This window comes from Sturnira hondurensis, unplaced genomic scaffold, assembly GCF_014824575.4.
Source record: "Sturnira hondurensis isolate 20B ecotype Veracruz unplaced genomic scaffold, ASM1482457v3 Scaffold0018493, whole genome shotgun sequence".
Lineage (NCBI taxonomy): Eukaryota > Metazoa > Chordata > Mammalia > Chiroptera > Phyllostomidae > Sturnira > Sturnira hondurensis.
Window position 1 is genome coordinate 3,013,901 of NW_028091124.1, and position 12,316 is coordinate 3,026,216.

At 59.0% G+C, this 12,316-nt stretch overlaps 1 protein-coding gene across 10 annotated transcripts in view; it reads right to left on the bottom strand.

Moving 5' to 3' along the window:
* Positions 1–12,316, bottom strand: part of AGAP1 (ArfGAP with GTPase domain, ankyrin repeat and PH domain 1) — a 391,784-nt gene that overhangs the window by 251,538 nt on the left and 127,930 nt on the right. For 4 of the 10 annotated variants that reach the window (XM_037069290.1, XM_037069289.1, XM_037069286.1 and 1 more), the window contains exons 2-4: positions 8,413–8,471; positions 3,159–3,246; positions 2,479–2,490 (exon numbers count right to left, since the gene is read on the bottom strand). In XM_037069290.1, coding sequence (XP_036925185.1) covers positions 2,479–2,490; positions 3,159–3,246; positions 8,413–8,471 — 159 coding nt within the window. The remainder of the gene's footprint in view (positions 1–2,478; positions 2,491–3,158; positions 3,247–8,412; positions 8,472–12,316) is intronic. The other 6 variants (XM_037069293.1, XM_037069292.1, XM_037069291.1 and 3 more) reach the window with 2 other exon arrangements.

Here is a 12,316-nt window from a genome sequence, read left to right on the forward strand (position 1 = left end):
ACACAAGTACATGCAATTAAAAGCACATTCGCCATAAAAATTTTACTCTCTGGATTACGTTCAGGGAGTCCCAAGCTCCCTCCTGAGTGACCCACTTTGGTGTTAGTAACTCACTAGCTAAAACACACGTAACATTTAAACCCACTGTCATTAACGATGTGTCTTTAAATGGTGTGGGTCAGCTCCCTTTGCCTCAGGAGGAAAACCTCAACAAAACCACACAATGAAAACACACAAATACTGCCCCCCCTCCAGCTGGAATCACAGATGTCCACTTGGTTGGGGTCCGGAGGTCGCCCAACGGTTTCTACGGAGAGGAAACTCTTCTGAAAACGGGAAGGCCTCCCACCAGGGCAACCCTAGGGCAACCCACGGGTCCCTGGCTCGGGTCAGGGCCAATAAAGGGTGTCCACACGCTCATTAAATCCACAGACCCACCAGGGCAGGATGTGCCCTGTGACAGGCGGGGCCGCCACCACCCACAGCGACCAGGCTGCCGTGGAAAGTCCAGCCCACATGGGGCTGAGGTAGGGGACTGCCCCTGCAGCTATAAAAGGAAGGAGCGTAAACGAGAGAATCACGGTAAGAGCGAGAAAGGGAGAGGCCTCCCAGCTCACTCCGAGTTCAGTGCCTCTGCCTGGCGCCCTCACCGCCCCCCTTCATGGGGGGCTGATGTGAGCCTTGGAGTCGCAGTGGGGGCTGAGCTGCCCTCAGCCACCCACCCCCCGCACGGCCGGGAGAGGCTGCCAGGGCTCTGGGGGTCTGTGTGCGCCTGGGTGGCGACTCAGGGCACCTCCACCCCGCCATGCTGAAGATGATCCTCAGTAAGGCACGCAAGGCGGCGGTGGCCTGATGTGCTCCGTGAGACCACCAATCACTGCGCCGAGGGGCGCGCCGAGGGGCTCGCCGACAGGAGAGGACACCTCCGTGTGTGGAGGCAGCGGGAAATCTGGGCTTCTCTCATCTGCTTCCAGGAACCACCACTGCCATCTGGAGACCCACCCGGGGCCCGTGGACAGGATGTGGGAGTCGGTTTCCTGGTCTGGTTCAGAGGGACAAAGGCACGGCCACTTGCCTGTTTCCAGGCAGGCACAGGTGGCCGGCCCCTGGGGAACAGGGGTTCAAGGGGGCGAGGGGGCTTCCAGACGTAAGCCAGCACTGGAGGCCCCCGGGGGGCGAGCCACTCCAAGCTCCCAGCACCCCAAATCCCTCGACCGGGAGGCAGTCAGTGAGCGGGCAGTGGCCAGGTGGCCGTGGACCATCCTGCTCCTGACCCAGAAGGCCCTGGGCACGGGGCCCATGGAGGAATGAGGTGTTTCAGTGTGCGGATGAAGGGGGAACGCCCTCACACATACAAACCCACGCTGCCCCACCCTCTAAAATCACGTTTGAAACACGGCACATGACACCAATGAACTTCAGTGGAATAAAGCCTGTTACTTGAAAACACTGAATGATGGGCTACTATGAGATTGCAGTTGGGGTACAATTTTAACTTTTCATGAATGAACATTCTATAGAAATGCCTTTGTGCTCATCAAAATAAGGCCAGCTGCAAAGACACACCAGTCGGGCCACATGCAACTGATGTCGTGGGACCTGAGCAAAGGGGAGAGGAACAGCCGCAGCGCAGGAAAATGGGGCGGGAGAGGCGTCCCTGAGTGAGACCATGGAGACTCCGGCGCCCACCACGCCAGACACCCACCATGCGGGGCCTGCAGGGCAGAGAAGCAAGGGCACCGTGACAAAGTCGGGGTGGGGTGGGGTGGGGGTGGTGCGGGCAGTGGTCTGGGAAGAAGTGATTGTTCCCCTGCAGGCAGGCTACCCAGACCCCAGCTGTGGGCACCACCAACCTACACAGCAGCCACACCCACAGGACACACAGGCAACCCGACTCTGGTAAAGTCAAAGTCACGCCCGGACCGAGGGACGCATCCAGCAGCCCCACAGGGGATAGAAAGCCCCGCCTTCGCACCACCCGCCACTCCCCTCTCCAGACCGCGGGGCTTCCGAGCATCCGCACACGCCTCTCCCCAGATGGCACGTGCTTCCTCAGCGAGCCCCACCTTCAAACCTTCATGGTCCCCTTTGACCTTCCCAAATCGTCCCCTCAGCCTCTCCCTGATGTGACCGCCATGGGGCTTTCACACGTTGGCAAAATTCCACAAACTACTGGCGGAGCTCCGAGCGGAGACCAGAACAGCCCCCCCAGGCCCACCCCCCCCGCACTTTCTGTGCGGTCCCGGTCCCCAGGGTGGGGGTTAAATGCCAGAACAGGTGTTACAGGAAACACTACAGGGAAGCTACGGCTAAAAACACATCTAAGGGACAAAACAGGGTGGATGTTGAACTTAAAAAAAGGCAAAACGGACACGACAGGATGAGGCACAGGACGGGGGGAGGGGCACTACGGTGCGAAGCTCGCCTCTCCTCTCTCCGAACAAGACAAGCGCTACCACGAAGAAAGTGCATAGTTACCTGCGTCCATATCTGCAAAGAATGGAACAGCCAGTAAGAAAAAGAAGGAACCAGAAATTCAGTGTCTCGGAGTTGGATTTGAAAAGGTTACACGGAGAGAAAACATAATTTAGAAAAACGACCTGCGAACTATACAGGGACTGCACGGGCTCCCACCGTCACTACACTGCAGCTAAAGCAAAAAAACGGAGATTTTATCTGAAGAAGGAAAAGCCCAATGGCAAATATCTTATTTTTGTGCAAAACAATCATTACTTGTGTATAACACAATACAAGGGGGAAACGCACTCCAACCCGTGGCTTCCTAAATAATGGCGTGTGTCCGGGACTGAGCTACAGGACACGCAAATCACATACGAGCTCAGTGTCCAGAGCGGAGCAGTGGCCAAGCAAAATTTACGGGCGTGAGGCCGGACTGACGTTTGCAAGGACAGAGCCGTCGGGGAAGAAGCAGGCTCCAGAGCACTTCACGGTCTACTCCTGCTCCAAATGCCTCAGTGACTGTCATCAGTCGGCTGCAAATACTATGGGAGCAACAATGCACCTAAGGATTTCCACTGCCTGGTGTTTGGTTACTCTCCTGACAGCTGATACGTCACAGTAATGACTTAGGACACGTTACGGAAAAATTTACAAAGCTAAGTTCTGCTAAGGGTGAGTCTGCCTGCCAGGTGGCATACCTTCGGGAGACTCCTCCTGCACGTAGGTGCCGGTCAGGTAGCGGTGCACCAGCGCCGACTTGCCGCTGGCCAAATTGCCCACGATCCCCTGAAACAAAGCAAGGGACGATCGTTAAGGACCGGGACATCAGTCTACTCGGCCAGCTGCAAACAGAGAGTTAAAATGGGTGGCAGGTCTACGTGAGATCACAGCCACGTGTAGGCTGGAAGATTAAAAACGGGCTCCGGAAGTCCTGCTGGAGAAGGGACTGTGGCCCCTCGTCAGCAGGTCCCCTTCCATCAGCCTCGCCAGCTCCCCCTAACACCGGCTGAGGCCCCTCCTGGAGACCCCCAGCGGTGGGTCCACAGGGAAAGGAGTGTGAGTCAGGGCACCGTGTGCTGTAAACCCTCTGCAACCTGAGCGCAGTGCACGGTGGGGTGTGGGCCGACCAGAGCGTGTGGGGATGAGGGGGATGTCCTGGGGCACTTCAATCCTGACGCCGGGGTGGGAGTTCGGAGCCAGGTCAGACGAGGTGAAGAGAGCCACCCAGGTGAATGACACTGTGGGGAGGCTGGGAGGGGCGTGGCTCGCACAGGCGGAGCAGGAGAGCAAGCCAGCTGCTCTGAACACGGGGTGAGTGCGGCCCAGGGACGGAGAAAGGGGACTGCAGTCTTCCTGGATTCAGAGCGCCCATCGACAGTCAGGGTGACGTGAGAGCAGGGTGAAGCGACCTGGCGGGCATGAGCAATGTTGGCTCTACTCAGGCCGTCTTCGGGAGCAGCTCCCATGACCAGGATGGAGACACCTGGGCAGGAAGTGGTGCTCACAGATCCCACCTTCTCATAAGCTGGGGCCTTCCCTTCCCCTGGGCTCAGGGTCTCCCTCCTCCTCCACCTTCTCTGGGAAGCTGCTTTTGAAGAACATCTTCCCATCTTTAAATCTTTTCCTCCCCCACTAGAAATCTCCCCTCTGTGTTTCAACATGACCAGATCAATTCTTTAAGAGAAACAAAACAAAACAAGAGACCTGCCCCTGTATCCCAGTGTTGAGGCCAGCCCCAGGCAGACTCTGGTGGAATCAGCGAGTGAACGAGTGCATGAGCGAGTGAATGAACGAGTAACTGAGTGAATGAGTGAATGAGTGAGTGAATGAGTGAGCGAGTGAGTGAATGACCCCAACACTAGTGAGCATGAATGAGAGCGGTTGTATCCCCAGGGCCAAGAGCCAGACTTCGTGGATAGATCCTAAATAAAGCTGCCCCCCTTCCTGCTCCGACTCATGCTGTCCCCTTACCTCGGGCCTCCGTAATCCGAGGATTTCCCCTATCAATTATTCTTTTGCTCAAGAGCACCTGCCGCCTGTCAGCCTCATGCTGAGGAAACCCAGAACAGTATGCCACAGAATCCAGTTTTTAATTAAGACCAGGGTTTATGTTTGCTGAGGAGGAAAAACTCAACACTGAGTAGGGTTCTGAGTGTGGCAACGGCCCCCCCTCTCTGCCCATGCCCACGACAGGCTGGCCCCTCAGGAGGCGCAAACCCATCGGGCTGGGGGTCAGAGGCTGGGTTTCCAGGGGACGGGTTTGCACGGCCACCCCTCAGATACGCACACCACGGGCACAGACCCACAGCCAACCCTGCAGAGGAAAGGAAATGACGAACGAAACACTGTCAGGAGCGCGGCTGCCTGGGGCCCAGGAGCTGCCCCGGGTGCAAACGGGAGTGCGTGCCGCTCAGCCGGGGTGCCCGGGCTCCGTGGGGCGCACTGGGCAGCACGGTGAGGGTGTCCTGGCAATTCTGGGACAGAACTACGCGTTCCAGGTGGCCAGGGCTGTGACGGCCAGCTGTGGTCACCCTCTGGGCAGGGCGACAAGCCAGCAGGACGCCAGCTCGCTGTAGCCACCTCCCAGGAGGAAGGGGAGCGTGGCCTCTTTCCAAAGGCCCTTTGCTGCCGTCCCAGACGTCCCTGCTGACCCGCTGTGCCTGTAGCCTACTGGGAAGGAAACCGGGGTTCCGGTATAAATTCCAGGTGGGAACTCACGGAAAACACACAAGCAAGACGTGACAAGCGACTGGCTAACACGTCCCTGTGCGGGTTGGGTGTCTGGTGCCTCCACCCTCCGCTCAGACAGCAGGGTCCCCTGTGAGCCTGGCACCCGGGGACCGGCCTATGACTCCGCAGTGGCACCAACAGCAGCTGTCCCTGATGACCTAACGCTAACACGACTTCAGGACTCACAAGGCACAGTCCCAGCACTCTCAAGAAGGCGGCAAACAGTGAGACTCTTTCTCTGACAGATTCCAGAAGCTGGATCGCAAAACATGACGTAAACAGCCCACCGGAGGCCCACCGTCCTGTCACTCGGCTGCTGCGTCTGTGCAGCAGAGTCAGGGTTCTGAGGGCACTGACCTAAGGGGCCACCTGTCTTGGGGGGCACTAGGGCAGGAGACAACTGCAGCCCTGTGGTCACACAGGGCCATCTCTGAAGAAGGGGGCACCTTCTGCCCATGCAGGCAGCTCTGCAGCACGGAAGGCCCTGCCCCACGAGGCCAAACTGTCTGGAGCAGAGCCACCCACTCACCCACAGGCTGGGGCAGGACGCAAAGAACGTCCCCTCAAGCCCTGCCCAGTCACTCACATATCCTTGTCCATGGGTGGGGTCGATCCCCACAGCAAACTCCAGCGAACTTTCAGGCAGTCGCTCTGGGGGAGCCGAGTCCGTGCTGCCCTTCGACAAAACTGCTCTGCTCCCCCTGCCATTCATTTCAGACGACTGCGCGCTGTTCCGATGCCCGCAGACAAGGTCTGTGGTGGTCAGCCGCCTCAATTACGGGCCGGNCACCTGTCTTGGGGGGCACTAGGGCAGGAGACAACTGCAGCCCTGTGGACACACAGGGCCATCTCTGGAGAAGGGGGCACCTTCTGCCCATGCAGGCAGCTCTGCAGCACGGAAGGCCCTGCCCCACGAGGCCAAACTGTCTGGAGCAGAGCCACCCACCCACCCACAGGCTGGGGCAGGACGCAAAGAACGTCCCCTCAAGTCCTGCCCAGTCACTCACATATCCTTGTCCATGGGTGGGGTCGATCCCCACAGCGAACTCCAGCGAACTTTCAGGCAGTCGCTCTGGGGGAGCCGAGTCCGTGCTGCCCTTCGACAAAACTGCTCTGCTCCCCCTGCCATTCATTTCAGACGACTGCGCGCTGTTCCGATGCCCGCAGACAAGGTCTGTGGTGGTCAGCCGCCTCAATTACGGGCCGGCCTGGCGCTGGGGCCTCCAGCAGCGTCCTCGACACCTCTGACTCTCAAAACCAGGTCTGCGTCTGAGAGTTCCGTACTCAGTGGGCCGCCAGTCAGTCATCTGGCTGCTGGCTGTAGGTGGCCATGCCGATTTAAACTAAACAAAAACTAAAAATTCAGCTCTTCCATCGCACAAGCCACACTTAAGTGCTCCACTGTCACGTGGGGCAGGGGCCACCACATGGGACAGCAAAGATGGAGAACGTGTCCTCGGTGCGGGAAGTGCTTCTGGCAGGACTGGTACGAGCTCACACCCCCAGCTCTCCCCCTGGCTCCACCCTTGGGTGTGACTGGCCCCTTGGGCCAGTTCTTATGGCCCTTGAGCCTCAGTTTCCCCATCTGTGGTTAGGAGGAAACGAGGAAATAGGCGAAGTGCCCACAACACACCCCCATAGAGAAAGAGCCTCATGGTGACAGTCATCACTGTTGTCGCCAGGATGTCATTCCTGCATTCCTTCCCACGGCAGGACCTGGACAGCACTGTGGTCTCATGAGCGTGTGTGTGTGAGAAACTGGCCAGCCTCCCTGCCACACTCCCTGCAATCACGGCGCCACTGTGTGGCATCCGCCCGACAGGCACTTCTGGACTGCGCCTGGCACAGCATTCCAGAGGCAGGAGGTGGTGGCTGTGTGCGGGTCAGGCCTGCAGTGCCCGGCTCCTAAGACGGGGATGAGCCCTTTGTCTCCCATGAGGAAGGAAATCCACTGGCAACGCCCCAGGGAAGGTCAGCACTCGGCTGGGTGGGGGCGGGGGGGCGGGCAGAGGCGTAGAAGGAAGGTGATGGCAATGGGGATGACAGGGCATGGTGCTGTGGCCCCCAGTTTCAGGGTGGGGCCTCCTTCTTTAAGTAACGATGTGTTTCCTAGTGACAAAAATCACACTTAAAAGTCACACATGCTCACTTCAAAATCTGGATGTTCCTTATTCTGTGATCCCCTCATCTCAAAAGTGAGCACCTGAGGGTCTTGTCCCCCACCCTATATCCAACCAGGGAAAGGTGTCCAAGGGCCTCTGGAGGTCCCTGGGGGTCCCAGGGCAGGCAGGCTGGAGCTACTAAGAAATGCTGACCCAACAGAATGGGCCGGGCCTGCACTGGGGACGAGCTCCATCCACATGCGCCAGGCCAAGGGCACGTCCCTGCTGCCACTCTGCAGCCAGAGCCCCGCTGCAGAGGATCGCGCACATGTGCGTACACGCGTGGACAGGCATACATATGTGTGCGTGCATACACACACCACACACGCACATATGTGTGAGCACACACAACTAAGTGTGCGTGCATTCACGCACATATATGCATGCACAGATACAGGCATATGGGTGTGTATACATATAAGTGTGCACACACTACACATGTACACACACAGGCATGTCCCCCAAAGGCCACCATTTCACAATGAAGAGCAGGCCGCTCCAGGCGGCGTGCGTCCCCCCCCCCCCCGAAGTGGAGGCACCAGGGTGGGGCTCACAGGTGTGGCTGCAAGGGACCCAGGACAGTGTCCATGCACTGATTTTAAGCTTTAAATAATCTCACTGAAAGAATATTCAAAGTCTGTACCACAAACACAATCTTTCTTTTAATGCCACGCCCCTACTTCGCAATGCAGTAAAAACAGCCCTGTTTTCAAGGACGAGTTCCAGAGCTCGGTGACTCGTCAGAGGGACTCCCCAGGACATCTGTAAAGGGCGCGTGAAGCTGTATATGCATGTGTGTGAGACAGACACACGGCAGAAGACAACAGACCCCCCCCCCACCCTGTGCACAAGGCCGCTCTGGCTGGCTGCTCGTCACAGACGCACAGGCTCACTTGGGGCTCCAGCCCCAAACTGCCAGGACACCCAGCCCTTCCAGGGACACCCCCAGAACCACCTTGGGGCCCCGGGGATGCGGGCCTGAGTGTGCTCACAGGTCACCCGGCCTGTGACGAGCCCCCCCCCCCCTCAGTGGGGATGCCAAGGCTGGAGGGGCACCTACCACTTTGAGCTCCGGGACAGAGCGGCTGAGCGTCCATTCCTGGCTGTTCACAAAGGCATCTGTAAAACAGGAGGGGACACAAAGTGAGACACACGGTGGACTGGACCGAGAGGTCCAAATGGCCCCGGGGGCCAGGCCCACACTGCTCTCGGCAGGTGTCACAGACACCCCAGAGAAACTGGCTTCTCGGGGCCCACACGGCAGTCCCCTGAAACCAGACGGCTGCGCCGCCCAGGACTCTGAGGGGCCTCAACAGTGACTCTCATCTCTAGGCCCCTGCCGGCTGGACAGGCCCGCCCTGGTCATGGGGTTCTGGCGACTCATGCTTGGTAGTGAGGGGAGTCAGGAGGCTCCCGGCTCCCCAGAACGGACCCTGTCCGAATTGACTGTGTGGTTTTCCACAAGTCACTTGCCTGAACCCCACCAGCCCAGTGGCGGAGGAGGAGGACTGGGTTCTGAAACCCCACGTCCATGGTGCGACGCTCGGCACTGCAGAAGAGAGCGCACTGAGGTTCTGCTTCTCTCAAACATCTGGGGAATGTCAGAAAGTAAGGGGGGGGGGCCCAGCCACCACGGGCCCTCGGCACAGCCCTGCTGCAGCCTCGGCACACACGGGGCGGCCTCCCCTGGCCGCTGTCTCTGCCCCTCACTCCGACGTGCGGGGAACCCGCTCAACACAGCTGACCCAGACGCCCTGACCTCCCATGCCCCTGGTGGGCCACTTCTCATGGGTGAAACCACACACCTGGGAACAGGGCTCGGCAGCTGCTCCGGGAGCCCCGAGCCAACGGCGAACACCTCTCCTTCCACACGGGACTCACTCCCCACGTATTTCCCACAGATTCAGAATGCTCATCACCCAGTCATACCCACAAAGAAGTGACTCACAAAATGCCTACGAGTCAAGAAATGCCACCAGATTCAAAGGGACGTACGAGACGCAAATACAATGGACAAGGAGCAGCAGTGACGGCAGAGCCCTGGGGTCCATGAGGAAGGGCGGGAAACGAGTGGCCCACAAGGACAGAGGTGCTCAGGGAGCAGGGAGGAGGGTGACGGCAGGTTGGGAGGGCAGAGGAGGCCAGAGCAGCTGGAGAAGATGCAAGCCCCCAGCTGGGGATAGTGAGGACTGGCCCTTGGTCCTGCGTGCTGTGCTCTCAGGGACCCGCCCGCCGTGGGCAGGTGGGCGGAGGTGCACCTGCAGCTCAGAAGGAAGGTGTTTGTGAAAGTGAGGATCGAAGGCTGCTTTCATCCCCACTGAGGTGACCGTGTTGGGGGCCTGGTACTGGGGTGCAAGGAAGCAGTTCAGGTTGAAGGCCCTTCCTGACGCTGCCTGGGGCGGAGAAGAGAGGACGAGAGTGACAGTGGGTGGCCCGGGGGGCACACAGCTGTGGACTCACTGCGAGATGGTCCCCCCACCCAGCACCCTACTCTTATGTCCCAGCAGCAGGACTGAGTCTGCACTTTTCATGGAAATCTGAACAGGGGCTGGCTAGCTCTGAAGCAGGAGGGATGGCAAACATTGCGGAGACCTCCTCTTCCTCCCCATTTACCCCGTAGCTGTGTACACCTGTGTCACCACCTCAGACTGGGGCTCCGCTCCCTCCTCTTGGGGACCGGGCCGGCCACCTCAAGAGCCTGCTGGTGGCCGGCCTGGTGGACAGGCTGCCTCCCAGGGACTGGGCTCCCACGGCTCAGAAATGTGACCAGAGCTGCCCCCCACAGGTCGGCCATAGGACCCTGTGTTGTAAAGCTGCACCCCACCCTGGGCCCGTCCCTGGCTGGCCGAGGGGCCTCTCACGGCACCCCCAAATCACAACCCAGTCGCCCGCACTCAGCTGGCCTCCAGAGAACATGCAGACTGGAACCCTCAACGAGTCTTGGGAAAGCTGCTCAGCACAGTCCCCACAAGTCCCCAGGTCCCTCCCTGTTCTTTCAAAAGCCACAGCCAGAAAGCACTCAAGGCTGATTTCAAAGCAAAGCTCTTCCCTCAACACACAGGCTTTTTCCGAGCCTCTCCTTCCAGGACCACATCTGGCCCACGCCGGCCACCTCTCGACAATGGTCCCCACTGACCCTGGCGATGGAGCAGGGGCCAGGCCTGCGGCCATCGGGGCAGTGAGCTACAGAACGAGACGAGGAAGAAAAGACCAGAAACAAAGCCCTGGGTCGTTTCTCTTCATGTTCACTCCCAGGACAAATTCTATTTCCCATCCCCGAACTTTCTTGGAATGCACCCTGACCACAGCCCCCTCCTTCTCTGCTTGCCACCTACACGAGTGGCGGGACTCAGCTCTAGGCCTGCTTCCCAAACCCCCTGTGCAGAACTGCGAAGCCAACCAGGAACTGGCGGGCCTCCTCCGACTGCACACAACGTAACACAAGCCCCCCCATCCGAAAGCCAGAAATGCCTCTGTTTGAAAACCCCCTTGGACCAAACAGTAGGAGCACAGTGAGGCCCGGGTGGGAGGGGCACCTGCGGGGACCCCAACTGCTTAATCGGGAGCACAGACCAGCCACCCAACTCCCACATTTGAGGAGCACTGGAGAAGGATGGTCGGCTCCCCAGCAGAGCCACGGACTCTCGTGTCTTCTCCCTCAGACCCCCCAGAGCCACAGCATGTGGCCACGGCCAGACCGACCTCCCGACCCCTCCCGTCCGCTCCCGGGACCACAGACACCAGGGCCAGACAAACCTCAGGAAACTGCACATGACGGTGACAAGGGAACCTGAAATTGCAGGTGAGACTTGAAAACCACATATTATCTCAGAGACTCGGATGCTTATTTAAGACTTTAAATTTCACAAGTTTTTTTAACCTTTTCTAGCAACAGAAACATGAAGGAGCATTTGATTTTGGTTTAAAGCATTCATAATGTGGGAAGGCAGAACGCAGACGAGGCCCCCAATGGGAAGGACGAAGCGCATCACAGGGAACAGGGGCGTGGGGAGGGGGTGGGGGGTATGGGGCAGGCTCCCACTTTGTTGGTTCCCACACCAGCGGTGGAAGTGTGTACGTCCCTAAGAAATAAACCCATTCCAAGGTAGCAAGAAGGAGCCGGGGCTGATCTAGACGGAACCCGAGAGGACTGCCGGACAGAGGGCTCCAGGGATGCTCGCTGGCCCTGTTCTCCACAGTGTGACTTAATTTCTGACTTGAAAATCCTGGAATCTCTAGATAATTGGAATAAAACACAGCCCTGGGACACAGGATTTGGTTTAGGCTCCACTGGAAGTTCGGGTTGCTTTTCGGTGGCTGAGAAGATCCAGAAACAATGGGTTCCCACCCCCACATTCCTTGGTAACACCCCCACCCCGTTCACAAGACCCTCCAAGCACAGGTGCCATGTGCCAGGCCACCAAGATGCCCCCAAACCCAGTGCCACAGACCCGGCCAAGCCCCAGGGATCTTTCCCAAGGCAGATGCGCCCGTAGTCTTTCATGACGTGGCCAGCGTCCCCCCGCCCAGGTCCTTTCTCGTCCCTCCCGAAGGAAGCCGGAGGCAAACGTTGCCAGCCCAGGACCTCTGAGGATCCGCAGGATTTTAACTGCCTGGAGGACAGCCGGTCCTTTTTCCTACGTGCTCCCCAGCAGCGCCCGATATGCTTCATGGCATACACAGTACCAGTCCCAGAACCCTCCGAGCACTGAGCCGTCAGGTGGGTCAGAACAGCAGAAGAGACCCCTGCCTGCAGGCGCGGCAAGCAGAGGGGACAGATGTGAGCACGGGCACGCACAGGAGGCGGGCGCCCCTTCCTCCCCCCAGCAGGAGGGGAGAGGCCTGCTTACAGCTGGAGGGTGCGGGCGGCGCACCTGTGCAGCGCCGCTCAGCGCAGGCTGAGTCCCCGTGGCTCCCCGAGGGGGCGGGCACTCCACCAGCTGGCGCCGCTTCAGAGGAAGCTG